The sequence below is a fragment of the Parus major genome, chromosome 9, assembly GCF_001522545.3.
Source record: "Parus major isolate Abel chromosome 9, Parus_major1.1, whole genome shotgun sequence".
NCBI classification, from domain to species: domain Eukaryota; kingdom Metazoa; phylum Chordata; class Aves; order Passeriformes; family Paridae; genus Parus; species Parus major.
The window spans coordinates 21,853,700-21,876,093 of NC_031778.1; the positions used below are offsets into that span (position 1 = coordinate 21,853,700).

The following is a 22,394-nucleotide window of genomic DNA, read 5'->3' on the forward strand; positions in this document are numbered from 1 at the left end:
GATTGTTTTTCTTTTTTTCTTTTTTTTAAAGATCCTTTGAAAATTGTTTCTGCATGAATATTCAGCTGTTAAGGAGAATTTATGTACTCAACAGTCAAGTTATTCAAGCACAGATTCTCATCTTCCTGGTGCTTTTTTTCTCATCAGTACTTTGCCTTTTATGTTGCAGATTTTCTTGTTTATAAACTAGAAGCACAGGAAACACTAAATAAAGGAAGGGTAAGTCATCATTCCTAGTATAAGTTTTTAATAGCTGATGCTATTTGAGTTGCAAGGAAAAGGAAATACTTTGCAATTATAGCTGTTCAAAGGAAGAGATCTTGCAAAATATTAATTGAAAGAGCTCTCACTTATCCCAGTTCTACTCTGCATTCATAAGTGTTCTCCAATTCCTAATTATTTGAGCTATAGTAGGAGATACTAATACCTCTCCAGAAAATTAATTTAGAAAATAATCCCCTGTTTATATTATGGTAGTTCAAACGTAATGTTGTTTTATTTAAGGGGAAAGGGGAATAAGAAGGTGTTAGAAATATTTTTGTAGCTTAGCCCCCAGGGAAAAGAACAGTGACAGCTTTCTAACACATGGGCTTTGAACTGGAAAGTATAAAAACATCAAGAAACTTTGTTTTATATACCAAGTGCCAGAAGGAAAGCTCTGTCTGGCAGAGGACCCAGAGACCTGTAGAGAACTCTTTATAAAGCAAGTAAATTAGGATTTTATGGCTATTTCATGTTGGAACTGGGGAGTTTGGGAGCTGAGGAGCAGGAGCTGAAATGGTTGTTGCTGCAGTGGGTGCAGAGTGTGGGAACTGGCTCCAGGGCCAGGGGAGAGGTGGATTTGTGTCCTGGGGAGCTGCATCCCTTGGCTGGTGACCCCCAAAAGCTGCAGGTGCAGAGCTCAGGGCAGTGCCAGGGGGTTTCACACCAGTGCTTTTGTTTTCCAGCAAGACTCCAACAGCAGATACAGCGCTCTGAGCGTGCAGCACCAGATGCTGAAGGTGGGTGACTGGGACAGCAGAGCTCCTGTGGAACTGCTTCTGCTGGGGAGACACGGCCTGCCTGGCTTCTGGCATCACTGCAGGGTGTCAGGGTGTGGACAGTGCCTTCCTCTCACCTGTAAAAGATGGTTTCCTGCAGTTTTTCCTAGTCAGGCTTTCCAGTGGGTAATTTAATCTTATCAGATGCAATTACTTGTAGGGAACGCTGATTTATCAGCTCTCATGTAGTTTATCACGTAGGGATTTTCTGAGACACATTCAGCAGCTCCCAGGGGGACAGTGCAGCTCTGGGGTGAGGTGACACAACCCTGGAACAGGAGCCTGCTCATCACAGAGATCATTTTGTGTTTGGAAGGAGCTGCAATGTGCATGCTTTGAATAATAACCTTCCTGTTATGAATGCTTCCTATTCATCTGCACTTCCTAAACAAATTGCCAAAGACAATATTAGCCAGATCTGCAGATACAGAGCTGTTCCAGTGTCCCAACTTGGTATTTGCAGAGTCAACACGAAGAACTAAAGAAACAGCACGCTGACCTTGAGGAAGATCACCGAAAACAAGGAGAGGAGTTTAGCAGGACGTTCAGTGATCACAAAGAGCGATACCTGCAGCTGCAGCAGGAAAAGGAGCAGGAGATCTCCAAGCTGAAGGGTAAATTTAGCTTGTGTCTGGCTGCCCACATTAAATTGGGTGTTTGGCACTGTGTTTTGTGTGGTGTGAGAGAGGCATTTCCTCTGTTCTCACTCACGGGTCGTTCGTGCATCTTCTGCCTCCTGACAAGTTATATTTTATTGATGATTTTCTGGGGCTTCTCTCTGAAATCTGTTCATATGTGCTCTGTGTTTCTGTCTGGGTCACAGAAATAGCAAAAAACCCAGCATTTAAAGCCTGTCGAGTGTCAGAGATTGTTGAGTCTGTCTTTAATTTTTAATTCTAAGACTGGTATAAACTTGGAAAAAAGGGTTTAACTGAAAGGCAATCTAAGAATATTTGCCACTGCTAGCAGAGAGGTAATTGTGCCTCTTTCTGAAGTGAGTTTATTTACATTTTATACCTCCTTTTTCCCTGTGTGTACCAGCTCCTCTGGAGCACATTGCACCTGTACACTTGGGTGATGAATTCAGTTTTTACTCTGGGCATCCAGTTTCCTGTTTGAGATTCTGGGCAGTTTTCAGGCCTCTTCCATCCTCAGTTCACAGTTCCACAGAACAAAAGGATGGGGCTGTGTCCATCAGAGCCTTCTCTGCCACCAGTCCCTAACACAGGGGCTGCTTCTGGAGCTGTTTGCAGCTTTGTCTGCACTGCAGGCAGAGGTTGTTTGTTGGCTCCATGTCAACATCATGGAAAAAGTGGGAATAGAAACCTCTGTCCCTGATCTCAGAAGCTTTTGGAGCCGTCTGGGCATCCCTTTCAAAGGGGGTCCTGTGACAGAAAATTCTCACTTGCCAGGTATGATGTGGGGAAAGAGAGGGGGGTGCCTTCCTCTCTGCCTTTCCAGGATTCAGATTTCCACAGGGAATTCTGCCATCTGCAGTGCCCAGCGAGAGCAGTGATGCAGAATTCCAGGTGCAGGCTTGGTGCTCTGATAGAAAATGTCACCAAACAATTTTCTGCTTGAAAATGGAAAGCTTTTAATAAGGCTGGGGAGAGAGGTAAGAAAAACAAACCATACAATTATTCTGCCTAATTTTTACTACAGCACTCATGTGGGATTTTATATAGATTGTGTTATAGTCTTAATTTTGGTGTCTGGTGTTAGAAATCCAGCCAGGTTTAAATTCTGTATTTCTTTTAATTTCTTTTCAACAGAATCTCTGTATAACTTGCGGGAGGAGAACAGGCAGCTGAGAAAAGCTCACCAGGACATTCACACCCAGCTACAGGATGTCAAGGTAGGCTTTGCTCTGAGGAGAACTTCCAAGATCATTAAGAAAAAAAAATCCCAAGTTTTCCCAAGCCCAAAGCAAGCTGTGCTGTAGACTCCTAGTTTCTGTTATTTGGGAAAAAGGAGAGGAGTAGGCTGAACTGGATTTGTCTTTGGCCACCTGCACTTTAGGTATATGCCCAATAAAAAAAAAGTATTTAGCATAGAAATCAGAATTTGGTTTTACAAGTTAAAAATTGGGTTTTGGCAAAACTCAATGCTAAATGTTTTCCAGCTCTGTTTTTTTAATATGTTCATCAACATCTACCCCTGCTTTTAATTTTATTTTAGTTACACAAATTCTGGCCTCCAAATTGCCTTCCCTGGTGTGCTTGCTTCCTCTCCCTGTTTAATATGCATTCCATGTGAAATAAATAAGTGCTGTCATTCCAGCTAAGGATTTTCTTTCCAAAATAAATGGAATTATCTTCCTAGTTCAAACCCCCCCCAGCCTCCCTAACTGATCTTTAGAATGAACTTTATGTGAAACGTGTGATGTTCTTCTTTTTGTGTAGCAACAGCATAAGAACTTACTGTCCCAGCACAACGAGCTTGTGGTGACATTGGAAGACCACAAGAGTGCACTAGCTGCTGCTCAGGTCAGAAGGAAAGCAGCTCCTGCCGGCTCTCAGCTTCCCAAATCTCTGTTTCCCACATCCCTGGTGGCCTGGCTGGCTGCAGGGTGCTGCATGTGCCTTTGGCATGGGGATCCCAGGAGGTGCATGGCACGGAGGGGCTGCTCCCCAGGGGCTGCAGCAGCTCCCAGGGGCTAGGGGCACAGGGCAGACTGTGGCCAGCCCAGCAGTGCATGTGCTCCTGAGAAAGGAGCCTCTGCTTCCCTGAGAGCTGTCGGTGCCTTTCTCTCTCTGTCCTCTCTGATGGGGCTGCTGCGAGCATCCTGCGCTCTCACCTTCACATTGATCTCTTAGACCTGGATGCTGGGCTAAAATCTCTTCTTGTGTGTCACTGGAGAGGTTGTGAGGCTTCCATGGAATTCCAGAGTGGTTTGGAAAAGCTCATCCTGTGCCACCCCTGGCCATGGGCAGGGACACCTTCCGCTCTCCCAGATTGCTCCCAGCTCCATCCAAGCCGGCCTCCCAGGGATCAGGGGCAGCCACAGCTGCTCTGGGCAGTACAGATGAGTGCAGCAGCTGCAGAGCATAGATGGAGATGTGTATGGAGGTATGGAAACTCCAGGTGAAACTCAAATTACTCCTGAGAAGAGCCAGCACCATTAAGTTCCTTAAATGTCATTTTCAAGTGAACTATCCACGAAGCACAAACTGTTGCAGGCTCAGTCAGCTGTGCCAGCCCAAGCTGTGGAGGCCACAGGGAATCTGAAAGTGGGAGTGATGTTGCAGCAGAGGAAGACTTTTGGTGAAAGATCAGAGGGAAAGGCAATGAGGCAGTGTGAAGTTATTTTTATTCCTGACTGATTTTCTTCATTTAGGCATTTTCACAGTCCACAAAATCGTTAGCAGCATTAAAAGCATTGAATTTTTTTTTTCCCTCAGTTCTGCTTGTTGTGGCTGTCAATATGTGTAGATATTAAAAAAAATAGGGAAAGATCAGGAAGGTCCCTCATAGACTGAGTATCTGAAGAATCATGATCTGCAGTGCTGAACCACACTGGCAGCTAATGCTGAGCTCTTCTCCCACATTTGCTGTGTGGTATGTGCTGACAGCATCTGAAATTCCACAAGGCCACGTGGAGGGGCTGATTTAAGGTTCACCAAACCCAAAGGGAAGCTCCCCACACTCCTGGCTTTGATTCAGTTCTTTAATTAGGAAGCCCGTGGCACACAAAGCCTCTCTGTCTGCAGCCAGGGTGTGACATTTGTCCTGTGGGGACCCTCCAGAGAGGGGTCTTGCACATGCCTTGAGAACAGAGGGTATTTCACACTTTTGTGTAGTTTCTCCTGCAAACCAGCTGCAGAAAATCCCCAGGGGATTCTCTCCCAGCTCCATAAATGATCCCTATATTTCTAGGTGTTCTAGATATTGAATACCAGTAGTCAATACTGCACTAACCTGAATCTTTAAAGCATTTTAGTCTTCGTGCTTTTTCCCAACCAGGCAGATTAATTACTTATTTTAATAAACCTTCTTTTCTGCCAGCATCAGCACCTTTTAAGCTGTGGCCTTGAATCAGAATGTTCAGTTTAGTGACTCTGCACTAGAACAGGGCACTTGAATCTGATCTGGATGGGCACTGTTTAAATATCATGGCCTGGTTTGGGTTGGAAGGGACCTTAAAGCTCATCTAATTCCACCCTTTGCCATGGACAGGGACACCTTCCACTATCCCAGGGCAATCCCAGCCTTGTCCAACCTGGCCTTGGGCACTCCCAGGGATGGGAAATCCACAACCTCTCTTGGCAAACTGTGCTAGGACCTTACCACCCTTACAGTAAAGAATTTATTCTTAATATCAAATCTAAACCTTCCCTCCTTCAGCTTAAGGCCACTCCCCCTTGTCCTGTCCCTCTATCCTTTGTCCCCAGTCCCTCTCCAGCTCTCCTGGAGCCCTTTTACACCCTGGAAGGGGCCCTGAGCTCTCCCTGGAACCTTCTCCTCTCCAGATGAGCACCCCCAGCACTCCCAGCCCAGCTCCAGCCCCTGGAGCTTCTCCACAGCCTCCTCTGGACCCATTCCAACATATCCCAGTGTGTTCATCTCTCTGCACGGCCACTGCAGGCAGAGAAAAAATAACCAGAGACCTGAGTTATCAGTTTTATGTTCAGTAAATACTCCTTTTTCCTCTGAAGTTTGTCCTCTCCAGCAGTTAATGTGGGAGCAGGACCTCCCTGGACTGACAGGGGTAATCACTGTGCACTCTGCTTTCCCTTTAGGCTATTCTGTTTTAGGGGTCCATAAACAGAGCCACACCTCCCCTGGAGCAGCAGGGAAACTCTCTGGTGTGGCACCTGTTGAGTGTGCAGCTGGTCAGCTTTTTACACTCTGCCCACCCCTAAAAATCCTCTTTAATTGGAAATCTTCCTGCTGCAGAGCCAGGGATTGGGGTACCAGCCTTGCTGGGTTTTCTTTAAAGCTTTCCTGATCTTGTCCAAAGTTAAACAGCACATCAAATTCCAACATTTTACTGTTGCATTTCAGGAAGCCTATAGAAATTTACATTTTCCTTATTTTCTTTTTTTCCCTTCTGTTTTTCCCCTTGCTCTTCACCACTGTGATTTTCTTTGCCTCAGTTCTGTATGTTGGCTGTTGTCTTGTCTAACACCTGTCTAAATGTTGAGGACTTGGCATTTCCACAACACGTAGATGTACTTCAAAACTCTTGTTTCTGAAAGAACTGCACTTCTTTCTATCAGGAGAGGAGAAGTGTGGTGCTCTCGACTTCCCTCACTTCAGTCTGCCAGGAAAGCTGCATCATCCCCTTCTGACACTTCTCCTGCTTGGCATGAATAAAACAACTCCTCTTCTTTGTCCCACAGAGATGTTTTTAATACACTTTGTATGCATGTGCACTTTGAAAAGATCCTGATGGATCAGTGTCATCTAATGTTTGGAGGATAAAACTGTATTTTAAGAGCTCCCATCCCTTCTCCTCCCTGGAATATCGAGTTTTCTACCATGTGTCCTGCCAGCAACTTCACTCCAAAGTGACTGCATTTGATGAAGAAATTAATTTGGACACACTCTAATTAACATGTTTGCTTTAGACTCAGGTGGAGGAATACAAACAGCTGAAGGACACCCTCAAAAAAATCCCAAGTTTCCAAGATCTGGAGAAGGTGGAAGGAGGGAATGAGCAGCCCGAGGTGCGGGGCCCGTCCCCCCACAGCCGCCTCCCGGAGCAGCACGGAGCTGGGGCTGAGCAGCAGCAGGAGGTAAAAGGCTTCAGACACCCCAGGAATGGTTCTGATTCAGCAGAACGTGCTGGATATCTCTTAGGGTGTGTGTTTGTCTGTGCACCTTGGTCAGTTCTGGAGGAAAGCAGTGAGGAATGGATTAATTGTTGAGTGGTAAGAAAATCTGTTCATGATCTTTGCTCACATGGCTTGTCCACTTTTATGTATATTTATGACAGCTGTTTTATGAAGTTGCTCAAAATCTAAATATTTTTAAATGAGAAATCTAAAATTTTAGCTACCTCAAGTGTTACAGAAAGGTTTTAGAAGTTCTGAGGAAATTTTTATTTTATAAGGTTCCAGTGGCACACTGAAGTCAGTGTATTTGAAATTGGCACACCAAGGTTCAAGCAGAAAATGTGTAATCTAGAAGTTAAGAAAAACCAGTTGTGATTTTGTTTTACAAGAATTTTTGGCCAGCAGAACCTACAAGAAATAAAAATCTTGGAATCATTTAGGTTGGAAAAGAACTTTTAAGATCTTCAAGCTGTGAACCCAGTTCTGCCAAAGCCAGCACTAAATTCTGTCTCTAAAACACAAAGCTGGCTTTGTAGGATTGTAAGAGTTTTTATTCCACTTCAGCTGAAATGAGGCTTGATTTTTGGTGGAACTGTACACCACCTTGTGTATCTGTGCAGCCACAAACCAGGTGATGACCCCACGTGGCAGGAGGAGCTCGTTCCAAACCAGGCATTTGGCCCTCCTGACAACAGCTCCAGGCTGGCATAAAGGATCCAAGTCTGTCCTTGGCTCTCCTGAAACTGAAATCCATAAATGTGTTGTACACACAGAATCCTGTGTCTGTTTTGCAGATTGAGAAGGCAGGGGAGAGAGAAGAAATAAACAGCCAGGAACGGGACAGGGCTGAGCCTTCCCACGTGCAGGGAGGGGCTCCCGAGGGCCAGGACACCCAGGAGCAGCAAGGAGCTGCAGAGGATGAGGAGCAAAGGGCAGAGCAGATGGAAGAAGAACGCAAAAAGGAGCTTGAAGAGGAAGAAATGGAGCAGGCAGGGCAGCCTGAGCACCTGGAGGAGGAGCAGGACCAAGCCCCAGAAGAGCACGAATGGAAAAAGCAGGAGCAAAAGGAAGAAGAAACCAACATGTTGGGTGATCACCTGCAGGCAGAGGTAGGGAGCTCTTTTCTAATTGATTAAATCTGTTGTTTAAATGGAGGCTTCTCCTATCACTCCTGGCCTTGTTTTGCAGTCACCTATTTCTAGTCAAAATAGTTTTTATAGAGAGTTTGGGATTCAGAGCACTCACTGGTTTTTAGTTAAAATTGCTGTCATATTTATAGAAAATTTGGGATTCAAAGCACTTGGATGCAATAGGATTCAGGCTCAACTTGAGCACACTTGTACTGTAGTGCTGGCCAGATCTTAATGAACATTAATTCTGCTGGTAAAAAGCAACAGATGGGGGAAAAAAATAAAAATAACAGCAGACTGAATCCTGTGTCCCACTTTAAACCTGAGGCCTGTGGTAGCTGATGAAGAGCTCAGCAGGTGAGAGGAAGGCTGGGATGGAGAACTTCTCTGCTTTGGTAACTTGATGCATCTCAGCAAATTGCAGAGTGTTTCCCTGTCAGAGGTACCTGCTCTCTGCAAACACACTGCCAGCTCAGTGCTCACTGCTGTTGGACAGGGAATTTTAACTGCCACACAAACTTGACTAAAACAGCCAGGGGAAATCAGTGTGCAGCTCTAAATAAAACCAGCAAATCCTGGGTTTACATCCTGGATTGCATCTGCAGTGGAAAATGTATTTCAGTGGTCTGACTTCAGGCTTTGTAAACACTCTGTGTCCTGGCAGATGCATTGTGTCACTCTGGTGTAACGAGGAGCTGTTGCTGAAGAGGTGCAGGGGGTCAGAGCAGCAGCAAGGGGTTAAGCTGTGAAGCTGGAGTTAGCCTAAGTTATTGCTGAGTATAAAAAGAAGTGCAGTGTCTCACTGAAGGCTAAAAGCAACTCCCCCTGAGGTTACCACTTAAATCAATAGGAACTTTTGCTGTCTTATCAGTCATCAAAACCTCCTTTTACTGTGTAATATGTTGGGAGGTTTATTATTATTTATAGGAAAATCATGGCTTTCCTTAGCCCACAATCTCCTCTTCCTTCCCTGTGTGTTCCACAAACACCCCAACACTTCCAGTCTGTGTTCCAAAAAACGTTTTAACTTCAAGCAGGCAGGGACACAAAATCTTAAAAATAACTTTGCTGTAATTGCATAGGGCTTGTTTTCCCCTCTGGACAGGTTTCTCCCTGCTTGTTTCTGATCACTGAAAGGATGATTAATTTCTCTTAACACATTTCTGTGACAGATAAAGCCAACAAAGAGACAGAAAGCAGCTTATGAGCAGCAGCTGGAGCAGCAGCACCTGGGAGCCCAGAGAGCAGAGGAGGCCAAGCAGCTCCGGCAGCAGCAGGAGTCCCTGCGCCAGCAGAGGCTGCGAGGGCAGCTCCTGAGGCAGCAGCAGCTCCAGGAGAGAGAGCTCCAGCTGCAGAGACAGGCAGAGCAAGGGGAGAAACTCTCCAAAAAGCACCTCAGGTTCAACTCTCCCTCGTGAGTTTGTCGTGCTCTGGGTTTTGTGTTGTCAGCTTTGTTGTGTTCCCTTGTCCCTGAGGGCAGATTTCCAGGGGGTTCTGTTGGACAGTTCCTTAGAGAGCTGGAGATTTGATCCCTAAAATTCAGAGTCCTGACTTTACTCTTTGCCTGACCCACATCCTTCAGGACTGCAGACTCCACACACAGAGACACACAACACCAAGTCAGCCCAAGAAAGTCTCTGTTCTGTCAAGCGTTTTTCAGGAAAGGTGGAGTGAGAAAATATCAGATAATAGAGCATGAAACTGGAGCCTGTTCTGGCAGCTGCTGAGAGAGGCAGAGCTGCAGGTGGGGGGTTTGTTTATTAAAGCAGAAAACACACTTTGGAAACTGAAATAATGCTTGGCTTTTAATGTTCTCAGCCAACAGGCTCATTATGATAACATGGACCAGGACATTGTACAAGGGGAGGAAGAACAAGGTATTCAGGAGGAGGAAGGAGGTAAGAGAGAATTTCTGTCCCTGCCATGCTCACAGGCTCCCTGTGTACTGCCTTGCATGGGAGGCTTTAATATTCATTTCATATCCAGATTGGATTCAAGTGAAACATAAACTCGCAATTTAAAACCAGAAGCTCAAATAACCATGGCTGAACTGACTGAGTGAAATAGAGGAATTACTAAAGATCATATCCACATTCCTGAAAGGAAAAGTGTCTTTTTGACTGAGCTGTTATTACCAGGCTCTGGGGATCTTGGTTATGTTCCTGGCTCTGCCTATGAATTTGTTTGATCTCTTTAAATTACAGATTGATGGAATTGTTTGGGCTGCCGTGGACAGGGACACCTTCCACTAGCCCAGGTTGTTCAGTGCCCCATCCAGCCTGGCCTGATCTTTTAATTTCTGTTTCCTACTAGGAGTAAATCAATTCTGTGAGCATTATCTGTTTATGTAGAGGCTGCCCACTGCTAAAAGCACGTGTGGAACCTTGTCTGTAGGAGACTCTTAAGAGGATAACTAAAAACTGCTGTAAAACAATAATCACCTAAAAAATTCCTCAGCTTATGAACACGACAACCAGCGCCAGGATGAAGGTGAAGATGATGATCAGAATAATGCAAATGAACAGCAAGAAACAGAACATCAGGCAGAAAATCATCAGGCTGATGAATCAGTAAGTATGAATTAAGATGCTGAGGCTTGCAGTGTTACTGAAGTGAGAACCCACAGGTCTCGTCTGACATAATTGCACCTCATAGAAATGAGATAAGCAGAGGTCTGCTAGGAGGACAGGTTTGACAGTTGAAAACAACATCCAAAATCTATTTAAGGGTGTCCTTACTCATTTGGGAAGAAATAGAAGGAAAGAGCTTCCTTATTGGAAGCAAGGTGTTTGTTTCCACATTCCTTTGATCTGTGCTTTCGGTGGAATAAAGGACTTGGTCTTAGCTGAGACTTGAACAGGTACATTTGGCTTCAAAAAATACCAGCAGTGCCCAGTCAAAATGAGAGGGGATGGTATTTTTTATGCTGTCATTATTTAAAGGCCAGCTCAAGAGCCACTGTTGCCAGCTGGAGTCAGTAGAGAGGTGTGAGGTGTTGAAAGAGGATGTAGGTCAGCTCTGAACTGAGCCCTGATACTGTCTGCACAGAGATCTGGGGCAGGAGAATCCCCCTTCCCCCAAATTCCAGCGTACCTGGTGCTGTCAACATCAAGTGCATCTTCCTTACTCTCATTCAGCAAATTAAGATGTACAGTGAATATTTCTAAGAGATCTTTAACTTGTTGTCTACAAAGACATAAAACTGCTTCAATTGAATGATGAGCAGAAACTGCACCTTTTCTGCGTGGCAAAGGTGAAAAGTGTTTTGTTTTCTTGTAGACATAGCCAAGGTCAGCAGGGCAGGGCAGGCTGATACTGAATGATGCCATCAGCTCTGTGTGAGCATTAAACCCTTATCTTTGTTCACATGGCCTTATCAGGGACTGTCAGTCAGTAAACATGAGTTGTTCAGCAGCCTCTGGGACAGAAGTGCTCAGCTCCCGTGGGGTTCAGCAGACAGGGACCTCACCTCTGTCCCTGCTCACTGCTGAGGCACTCAGTGAGCCCTGCTCCTGCAGATTCCAGCTGCTGCCAGTGGGGATGGAGCTGCCTCTGACAGCCCACACTGCTGCTCTTTCAAGGGAAATGTGACTGGAGCAGGAGCTAAAAGTGTGTAACACTCCTGTGAATTACAGAAGGCAGCCATGGAAGATGTGAATCCTGCTGATGACCCCAACAATCAGGGAGAAGATGAATTTGAAGAAGCTGAGCAAGAGAGAGAAGAAAACCTGCCTGATGAAAATGAAAAGCACAAGGAAACGGGTCAGAAACAAGGACATCCAGGAATGGAGGAGCACTTGGTGGTGGGTAAAGGCAAAAGAGGCACCTCTGGGGCTCCTTCAGGAGGCTAAAGCTGCACATTTCAAATGTGTTGGAGCTGTAAACTCCTCCAGGCAGAGAGAGTCTGAATTTTTATGGCATTGGTCTTCAATGGGGTGAATATTCCATTGTCTTCCTGCTTAGTATGGAAAGTCTTGCTTTATTCTGGGAAGTGATTTTTCTTACATTCATCCTGCTATTTTTTAATTGAGGGCAATTTTAAATCACAGAGCTGAGCTCTCACTACTGCTAATGAATGCACTAAAACTTCCCCTGCCATTATTGTTACTTTAGCTTTACAGAGAGCTTTAGTTCCAGAACAAGAAGCTCTAATCTTCAGCCCTCTGGTTATTAGGCAGGCTCACAGAACTGAATTTTTATGTGATCTTTGTGCAGATGGCAGGAAATCCTGACCAGCAGGAGGATAATGTGGATGAACAATACCAGGAAGAGGGAGAAGAGGAGGTAAGAACACAGACCCAAGGCAGGTGCAGGCTCAGGCAGAAGAGCACAACTCCATTAATACCCAACCTTGGTGTCTTTTAGAACCACAGGATGAACCCAAATCACTTTGTCTGACTTGAGCAAACCTGGGAAGTCTTTGCCATTACTCTGCTGTCCCCTTCTGGATACACTCTGGGTTACTCATGTTCCTGTGCTGCAATCCATTAGTCTTCCATGCCACACAGCATTAATTGTGCAATAATTGAAAAGATTAAGCCTTTCACAACACAAGGAAAATTTCCTGGAAACCTCAAGGTCACAGAAAACCTCATTAATCTCTAATCACACACTGCAGTTCTGAGCAAACTGCTTCCCTGGCCACTTACTCTTCAGCTCTGACTTTGATTTATCTGTGCTCCTCCTGAGCAATCCGAGCTGCAGCTCCTGGAGTTGCTCAGGAAGCTGACAGCACATGGAGCTGGAGGAGAGAGGGAGGGAAGGGACTTCTTCCTTCATGTCATGCTCATTGTGCTGGCACCCCACAGCCCCTCAGTAGCACCTGATTAATTCCTGTTTCTGCTTCCCACTAAATCCCTTTCAAGAAAAAGCCCAGGAAGTGTCTGCTGTCCCTCCCTTGTGGGGAGCACTTTGGATTAGCTGGGATGCACTTAGCATTCACCAGTGCCAAATGCTGCTGCTCACATCCAAGGAGGCCACTGGGAACTGGGCAGAGCTGGCCTTTGGCTGCTGCTCTTTGGCTTTCAGGAAGCAATTTAAACACATCTCAGAAAGGATGTGCCCACTGTGCTGTGACTGGAAGCTGGGAACAGGGAGCAGGGATGGAGTGAGCAATTAAGAGAGAGAAGAGATGCTGCAGTGGGGATCAGTTTCTGTAGTGGGTGAGCTCAGATATTAACCACTGCTGTTCAGATCTTGCCCAAAGTGTTCCTGCTCTGATGGAAGCCTCTGACCCAGCTCACAGGACAGCTCAGCAGCACTTCCCAAAAGGAAATCAAGTTTACTTCAAAACATTCCTCTTTCAAATTTGCATCTCACATGGGAAGTGGGGCATGGAGTGGAGGGAGAGCAGAAAGTAATGAGAGATCCAAAAGCTGAACGTCAGGGACGCAGATCCAGCATGACCTGCTCTCTCCAAGGGAGCATTGGAAGAGATTGTCTGTGAGAATTGTATTTAAAAGTTAGATGCTCTCAGAGGAAGTGAATTTCCTGATTGTTGGGTGGTTATGGTTCTTTTTATCCTCCTTAAACTTTTTTTAATCCTCGCTGCTCTCTTCTCCCTTCTTCAGAATCTTCATGCTGTTAAAATATCACTGTGAAAATGTGCCCAGCTGTGCCCCAGGCCACTCTCTGAAAGGCAGTTAAGCCATACAGAACATCTCTTGTGCTTTGCAGGTGCAGGAAGATCTGTCTGAGGAGAAGAAGCCAGAGCTGGAGCACAATGCTGAGGAGCCCTATGGGGAAAACGAGGAAAATGTGAGTCCTGTGCAAGCCCAGGGGCCAGGGACAGGATCAAACCCTGACCACAGCTGCTCATGGCACAGGGATGTGACATGATAATTGTTCCAGCTTGCTTTGGGTCATAGAGCTTAACATTTCATGCTGTCCCAACTTCCTTTAGCTCACCCTTTCATCTCTGTGTCAATTCTTGCTCCCTGGAGGCTTTAGAAAAATCCTTTAATTTTCTGTTTCTGCCCATCAGCTCTCACAACTCCAGCTGCAAATCTTTTCATTGCCCTAAATTAAGCTATAAGGAAGCTGGCACTGAATCTGTGTGTGAGTTTGTTTTGTGTTCCCCAATCAGGCAGAGGAAAAGAGTAACAGAGGGACAGACCAAGAGCAAGAAATGCAAGAGGACAACAACCAGAAAGAAATTCATGAAGAAAATTATGAGGAGGAAGAGGAGGAGGAAGAAGGCAGAGCTGTGGCAGCAAAAACTCGCAGAAGAGGGGAGATGTAGTTCCTCCCTTCATTTTTCTTTTTCCAGTACACAAATTCCTGGTTTTTTTGTTGTTTTTTTTTAAACCAACTTTTTTTAGGGTATTTAATTTCAAAAAGGAAAAAAAAAAAAAGGTTGTGTTTTCCACTTTTTACTTTTCTATTAGGTGCTGTCCTGTGTTTATATGAATACAATATTTTGATACTCTAGATTAGGATTTCTTTTCTATCCAGGCTTTACATAACCAGACATCCTCTAGGTTGAATTTTTTGTAACTCTGGGTATGGTTTATAGAGGCCATTTTGGATACACTTTTTCACCTTATCCAGGCCTGCCAGAATGTTTGGTGTCATGTCAGGTGCACTCAACACTGAAGGAGGATTCCTAGTGCCTAAATCCAGGTGACTTCAGTCCCTCCAGCTCGTTGTCTTCCATGGATTTATTCTGACCAAGGGCTGCTTATTCCTTGTAACCTCACAAAGTCAAGCAAGGGCCGAGCCCTTTGCAGGACCAGGCCTTTTCTAGGTGCAGAACAGTTATAAAATATGCAAATTTTACAAGCCTTCAGAATGCAGCCAAGTTAGCAGCTGTTAATTTTGGCAGCTGTTTCGATACGGTTCAATTATGCATTTATTTTAATGAGCATTCCCAGGTACTTCAATTACATTCAGTACCTGGCTGCTCATGCAAATGGGGCTGTGCAGAGAGGAGCTGGGAGCTAAAAACCAATTTGGACTTGGAGCTCCATTATGCCAAATCAAAACACTACAGCTGTCACAGGGATGGAGATTTACAGCAGCAGCAATTTCCTTGTCCTAGTTAATATATAAAATATTTGACCAGAACCAGAATGATGTTGCCTCAGTGCCATGTTTTCTGGAGGGTGTGGTAGCTGAGCTGACACAGCTGGTGCAAGATGTTGAACATAAGGCCTTTACCTTCTTTTCCTTATTTATTTACAAAAATCTGCTGGAAGGATTTCTGTGTGCCCCAGGGTGAGACTCAGAAGCTCACAGAAGTTGTTTAGCCCAGCAAACATCTCCAGCACTGCATGAAACCCGAGGGGGAGGGGGGGAAATGACACAAAAATTGTGCCTTGGTGTGGGCTACCCTGAACATAATCCCAGTGCATGAATTATACAATATTTGTATTGGTACAGACACTAGTTATTTAATATATGTTAAAGGAGAATGGGAATCTGGATTTCCCAGGCTATGCCCCATTGCTGGAAATGAGGCACAGGGGAGCTCCCCATCAAAGGCTGTGTTAATATATAAAGGGAGAGGGAGTGGGGGTTTGTCCCTTTTTTTTTTTTTTTAAATAAGGATGCATAGCAATGTTTTTAGTTTAATTTTTTTTATCTGAATGTAATTTAATTCATTTTTCTACTAACTTGATTATATTATGTTTTATAGTTGGTTTCCATTCGTTGCAATTTTCCTAATTGTCCCAGATCCAGTGCTTATGTTTCACAGGAAGATTTTTTGTCAGTGAGTATTTTGGGTTTTCTAGTTACCATAAATCAGATTTACCTTATGTATAAAAAAAAAAAAAAAGTTTACATGAGACTGTAAAATGTATAATATGTACATAATCTTCAGAATACAATTATTTTGGTAAATTGGCCTGTATTTTTAATGTCATGGTTGCAGTATTTAATTATTTGAGGCATAATAAAACTTGACTGCAGTCAATAAACTAGAATGTAGTTACTGATTTCCACAAGTTTAGGAAAACTGACACAATGCTGTGTTTGGATTTCATTTTAATCCAGGAGCCAGGGGCAGGGATGGAGCCCTGGCAGCATTTTCAGGGCAGTGGAATATTCTTGTTAATGATATTCCCACCTCTGTGCCTGACAAGGGTCAGAGTGCCAGGGGCAGCACGGGGTAGCTGAGCTGTTCCTCATTGCCATGGGATCCCTGGAATTCAGGGAATGCCAAATGCTTGGCTAAACCAAGAATTTAATAACAGCACAGGGAGGGCTCCGTTCCCAGCTCCCAGAGCGATCCCAGCCCGATGCTCCGGGTTAGGACTAACGAGAGGGGGAGTCAGGATTCCAAGGGAAAAGTTCCATCCCTTTGGGATTTGGCCCACAAGAGCAGCCTGTGACCAGGGCTGGCAGGGACTCATTAAAATACTGGAGACAGTTCAGGGAGCAGGGGAGAGCACTGGGAAATCTCTGCTGAGGGCAGGAGAATTCATGCTACGGCCAGCTTGGGAGAGCAGTGCTGGTGTTTGGCTGAGAACACACACAGGGAAACACCCAGTGAGGCAGGAGCCCACTGAAACACAAAACCCCACAACTGAATTCTGACCAGAAACAGTGAGTTTGGTCAGTGAGTTAATTAGTCATTCCAGCAATTAATTTAAAGGCTGCGATGGATTTTTGGTCATGAGGCATCTTTGCAAAGCCTCTCTGGTTCAGCCCCAGCTTGGGCATCACATCACGAGAGGATCCTGCCCACCACAAGTTGAGAGGTCAGGCAGGAGCACGATAAGAGCTGCTCTAGCCACAAACACATGGAAAAACAACACAAAAAACAAAACCCAAAAACCCAACCCAGTGTTATCCATCCCGTGGGTCGGGAACGCTGCGGAGCTCACCTGGTGTGGCAGGAAGGGCTGTGGTGGGAGCACAGCCCATAAATCCATTTCTCAGCCACGCACAGAGATGCTGCCATCCCCCCCTGCTCAGGTTTCCAAGGGAAGGAGCTGCAGGGCTGCTGAACTCGGCCTTCCCTCGGCTTTGCCAGTCCGAGCACGTCGGATCCGTGCGTGCAGAGCTCCGGAGCCGCCGGCTCTGCTGCAGCAGGGTAGGTGCACACACAGCACCTGAGACCAGAGCTGTGCAGCCAGAGCAGGAGAAAAATCTGCCTTTGCTCCACCTGACACAGCAGCAGCCCAAAAACAGAGTTCCCTTCTTGCTGCTTCAAATGCACAACTGTTCATCATCATCATCATCATCATCATCGCATCTGAAGAGAATAAAAAAAACAAATTTGCTGTATCTGCTGGTAAAGTTTGAGGCTTTTTTTTCCATTCCAGCATATTCCAGGTATCCATCAGCTCTGTTATGGTCAGGGAACAACAGCTTTACTTGTTCCTGTGTGCTGAAACACACCTCAGAAAATGCACAGGCATTCTGGCATCACAACCTTCTCGTTCCCTGAAACAATCACTGGACTTTGATGCATGTGTTAGTCTCAAACCATTTTAAGGAAGTGCTAAACCCTATTGCTAAACCCTGTCTGAGAGCTGCAGGGATTTGGACAAGGATTTTGAGAGGAAACCTCCAGTTTGGGCCCAAGTTAAGCCCCAGAGTCCTGCTGAATTTTCTGATCCTGATCACCAATATAAAACTGGATCTTCTGCACGTTTTCATCCACACAGCAAATGGTTCTGCCAGTTCCAAAAACTCTTTTGCAGCAGAGTTTTGACCTTGGGTGACCTCTGCCTGTTTTAGTCCCCAGCCCTTGCGTGTACCAGCTCCCAGCCTTTCCTCTCCTCCCCTCTGCTGCCAGCTGTGTTTCCTCAGCTCCACATCTGCATTTCCACTGCACAAATTACTGCTCCACTGAGGCTGCAGATGTGGCAAAACTCTCAGGACAACTTTTCCATCAGAAATGCTCCATTTGTCACCCACGTACGTGATCACAGCACCCCAAAAACGTCTGGAACACCCTCCTGGTGCCCTGGGAGCTGCAGGAGCAGCCCTGGCAGGGAATGCCCATCCCAGAGCCTGGAAAAGCAGCCACAGGATCACAGAGCTGCCTTTGGTGCAGTTGTGAGGGTAACTGTGAGTTGAAATAGATAAAAAGGTGAGCTTTAATGAAAGGTTAAATCTCTCAGGGAGATTTATCCACGGTCTTGTGGCCAGAGAACAAAAAATAGTCATAGATGGCACTTTGGAAAAGGCAGCAGCCTTAATTAATGAACAAATGCTACTGCTGGGTGCTCAGCAGAACAAAGCTGTCAGTTGTGTGAAAATGAGATTATAGAATTCATTCCCAGACTGGGTGGGATCCATTTTCCCCCTGGTGTCAGAGAGAAGGGCAGGACCTGCAGGGTCTTCCCGAGCTGTGGAAAAGCCAAGCTCAATCTTTCCCAGCAGGGAAAAGCACCCCTGGAAAGCTGCAGCTGTGGTGGGGAGCCCAGGACAGCCCTTGCAGGACACTCCTGGCTGCAGAACCCAGGAGCTGCTGGTGAGCAGCAGACATTCCAGGGGAATCCCTGCCTTCCAGGAAAGAAAATAATTTTTCAAGACTTTTCTCCGGTCATTTCAACTCCATTTCTAGAGTTTTCCAGTCATTTGTTGTGGCAGGTGAGGAATGTGACAGCTCCCATGCATTAAGCTGAGATGGTCCAATGTACATATGTATACACTCACATAAATATCTGTAAGGGGTACAAATTGGAAGAGGGAAAATTGGGTTATTAAAAGCAATTCTTCACTGTGAGGGTAGTTATGAGCAGTCCCAGGGACTCCCCAGGATCCCTGCAAGTGCCCAAGGCCAGGCTGGATAAGACCTTGAGCACCTTGGAGCACTGGAAGATGTCCTGCCCCTGGCAGGGATGGAACTGGATGAGCTTTAAGGTCTCTTCCAACCCAAACCATCCTGGAATTCTACATCCCTGAATATACAGAAATACCTATTACATGAAGTAATTTGTGCAGAATTGCATTTACCTGAGCCTTGGGCAAAAGATTCTTGTAGATGAGCTCAGTTCTGAGTTTCCAGACTCTTCTGCAACCCAAGACAGACCTTTATGAATATTTGTACCCCACTGACCTCTTTTCCTGAGGAACACGAGTGTTCTGTGGCACACAGGAGCCAACTGCACTCCTTGGGCTGCCAAACGCTCCAGGAAACAAAAACAAATTGGAAAAGTTCCCCTCCCTGTTTTATGCCATGCCAGATGGCCAAGTTAATGGATCGATTTGGTTGTAAAATGAAGGGATGTGGTGCAATAATGAAAAATGTTGAGCTGCTTCCAACCTCAAAATCAATATTTTGATGAGTTTTAAAATAAATTCGTTGAAAATAATGCTGTGATTTGAAGAAAGTTTTTGTGGAAGTGCTATAATTCACAGTGACAGATCTGCAAAGCCTCAATCCCTGTTGTTCCTGAAGAGACATTGAGATTTATTCTGCAGAAAAATTGAAATCAGAATATTGGAAAATTCTTCTGCATTTTCAAAATTGAGAAGTAGTTCAGAATGGAGTTTCTCACTGGTGTTTTTGTAGAGAGCTTCAGGAACCCAGCCAGATCTGCAAAGCCCAAACCCCCGAGTTCCTGGGGATTGTTTGGGGGCTCTGTAACAAAGCAAGGGCACTCAGTGCAAGGATGAGGAAAGAACACACAAAACTTTTAACCTCTCTTTAGCTGCACTTTCCACATGGGTTTGGGCTGTGCTGTAATTAGCAGCTCTGCAGGTTATTCTGCATGGTGGTTCCACACTGTCAGACACCCCCCTCAGGGCTTGTCCTCACAGCAAACATCATTAAATTTGCAATTTACCTCTGAGCCTGCTGCATTCCCCATCCGAAGCTTCCTGTCAGATTGCCTCAAAGAAACTTCTGCTCTGGCACTGCCTGAAAGCAGCACAAAGCCCAGTTCTGGCCTTTCTCACCCTGTTTTATTCCTCCAGTTCAGCTTTCCTGCCCTCAGCAGCCGTTCTGGCTTTCCAAGCGCTCCACGAGGATCCCCACAAACAGCACTGACACCTCAGGCCTTCCCCTTCTCACTAAAAACTGCTTTATTCAGCCTCTAGGACTGAAGCCTTTGCAGGTAACATCCCCACTAAATTAACCTGAGCTGCCCCCTGTTCTGGGGGGACCCTCTGCATCACAGGAATGACAATCAGTGTCCTGAGCAGAGAAGGGAGGGGGCATTTCCATCTACCAAAGGTTTCACAGCTCAAGCTGCAAACGTTACGGTGTGGAAAAAGATTATTTGACATTCCTCTGTATCTTAGGAAACTGCTAAAGATTCATGAATATTTCAAAGAGCCCTGGCTTTCCAGAAAGGTGCCTTAAATCTCCTTGGTGTGCAACAGATGTGGTGTTTTTCATTCCAGGTACAGCATCACAGATTAAGCTCTAGCTTGGGTTGTTGGTATTTTAAGCAGAAGAGGACAAAAAAATTAAATAAAAATCAATATTTTTTTTTTCCCCCTTACAGGGCAATCCTACAATTACCAGTTCTGTTGGGGAATAACCTGACCTGTGGTTTGCTTACCCCACATCACCTCCTCCTGCTCCCAGCAGCTTGGACTTTGCTGAAGGTGCCTCCTGTGGGAAGCAGCATCCAACTTGGGCAAAAGAAAAGAGTCAGCTTCCAGTTCTGTTTCCTTGCCTCCATAAAGCTGTGGGGTCTTTTCCCCTTCTGGTGATGTTTTCTTGGGATAATTGTGCTCAGACCCAAAGGAGCTGGCACCAGGTCAGACTCCAGAAGTGTTTTGCCCTGTTGGTGCTGGCTGAGCCCTCAGCCACACGCTGACCCCTCTGCTCTGGGCAGTGAGGCTTGGAGCCTCCTCCCCACCTCCACAGATTCCATCCCAAATCATCAAAACCGCTGAAAACGCTTAATTGAACAGCGGAAATTAATTAGTGATGACTGAAAGCTGCGTTACCCAGACCAGGAGGTGTTTGACTTTAATCAGTCAGGAAGGAAGCGGTGAGATAATGTCGATTTTGCAGGCAAGGAAAAGCCAGGTAAAAGAAGGAATCAAGGTTTTGGGTCTCACAGGAGGAGCTGGGTTTGTTTGGCTCCGTGTGGAGAGGGAGGGAAGGGCTGTTCTCATTTTGTGTGAGCAGGCTCATGCTCAATAACCAGCGAGCACAGCCCATCCTCTGCAGGGCAGGAGCCCCATCCCAGCACTGCCAGCACATGGCAAGCCCTGAGTGACTTTTCCCCGCTCCTCACAGGACCTGGGCCCATCTGGGCATCTCCAAATGCCCATTTGGGTATCTGTCACCTCCTGCAGGGCTGCTGGACCATCCCTTGGTGTACAGAGAGCCACAGCTCGCTGCCTTCCCCGCCAGGCAGCAGCGCTGACAGCCCCGTAATGCAATACCTAATAAGAGGATTAAGTAGAGAGGAATTCTGTTTAATATTGCATTAGTGATGGCAGATCCCCTCCCTGCCCGTTCCAGCTCCCTCACAGGATACAATGTCCACGCTTGTAAGGGAAGCTCATTGACATCTGATCAGTCAATAAATCTGTTCTGGTTTTTTAATGACCCCAAGAGCTGTTTCCACACGCTCACATCATCTTACCAACAATTTACCCTTGTAAATTAATTATTTCCTTTAGGCCTTTTAAAACCCTACGATCTGTTTTAGCTCCTTTGCAACAATTCTCATTTAATTGTAAATCAAGGCTCAGGGCAAAGCAGGGTAAAACCTCACCAGCCCAAAGAGAGCTGTGCAAAACCAGAAACGGAGAGGCAGAGACAGGAGACTGCTCCTGGGCACGAAAACAACACCAACAGGAGCAAAAACCTTCCCAAAGGATGCAGGAGTCAGGTCAGAGGGATGGAGCAGGGCTGCTGTGAGGAAAGGCTGGGATAACTGGGGCTGTTCAGGCTGAAAAAGAGTTTGGGGTGACCCAAGTGTGACCTTCCAGTAGCTGGTGGGAGCTACAGGGACTATTTAGGAGAGACTGGAGTGACAGGACAAGGGGAATGGCTTTAAACTGGCAGAGAGTAGGGTTGGAGGGGATTTTGGGAGGAAATTCTTCCCTGTGAGGGTGGGCAGGGTGGCACAGGGTGCCCAGAGCAGCTGTGGCTGCCCCTGGATCCCTGGCAGTGCCCAAGGCCAGGCTGGATGGGGCTGGGAGCTCCTGGGACAGTGGAAGGTGTTGGAATTGGGTGGTCTTTAAGGTCCCTTCCAACCCAAACCATTCTGTGATTCTACAATTTAGAGTGAGCAGGTTTGAGTCCTCTGTTGCTCAGTCCTGCACGTGACATTTGCAATAATTTTCCCTTCTGTGCCCGAGTTCTCTGCCTGTGTAAACAGGGAGGGCAGTCCTGTGTTATCATGTAAGGGCTTGATCAATAAGAATGCATTAAAGATTCATACACAGGTGTATTAAAGCATCCGTGCCATGCTAATGTCTCCATTTAAATACTATAAAAAACTCAGTGGGCTCTTGACTGAGCCATTAAGGGAGAGATGGGCAAATTGGAAATGTCCAAGAGAAAAGGAGCAGAATTACAC

At 45.8% G+C, this 22,394-nt stretch overlaps 1 protein-coding gene across 4 annotated transcripts in view; it reads left to right on the forward strand.

The window, feature by feature from the left end:
* GOLIM4 (golgi integral membrane protein 4) overlaps positions 1-15,872 on the forward strand; it is a 29,193-nt gene extending 13,321 nt beyond the window's left edge. Inside the window, exons 3-16 of one of the 4 annotated variants that reach the window (XM_015637676.2) lie at positions 170-219; positions 948-1,001; positions 1,504-1,654; positions 2,813-2,895; positions 3,443-3,526; positions 6,611-6,778; positions 7,612-7,926; positions 9,120-9,361; positions 9,766-9,845; positions 10,405-10,517; positions 11,583-11,750; positions 12,163-12,231; positions 13,624-13,704; positions 14,033-15,872. In XM_015637676.2, coding sequence (XP_015493162.1) covers positions 170-219; positions 948-1,001; positions 1,504-1,654; positions 2,813-2,895; positions 3,443-3,526; positions 6,611-6,778; positions 7,612-7,926; positions 9,120-9,361; positions 9,766-9,845; positions 10,405-10,517; positions 11,583-11,750; positions 12,163-12,231; positions 13,624-13,704; positions 14,033-14,188 — 1,814 coding nt within the window. In that variant the 3' untranslated portion in view covers positions 14,189-15,872. The remainder of the gene's footprint in view (positions 1-169; positions 220-947; positions 1,002-1,503; positions 1,655-2,812; positions 2,896-3,442; positions 3,527-6,610; positions 6,779-7,611; positions 7,927-9,119; positions 9,362-9,765; positions 9,846-10,404; positions 10,518-11,582; positions 11,751-12,162; positions 12,232-13,623; positions 13,705-14,032) is intronic. The other 3 variants (XM_015637677.2, XM_015637679.2, XM_015637678.2) reach the window with 3 other exon arrangements.
* The last annotated feature ends 6,522 nt before the right edge of the window (positions 15,873-22,394 follow it).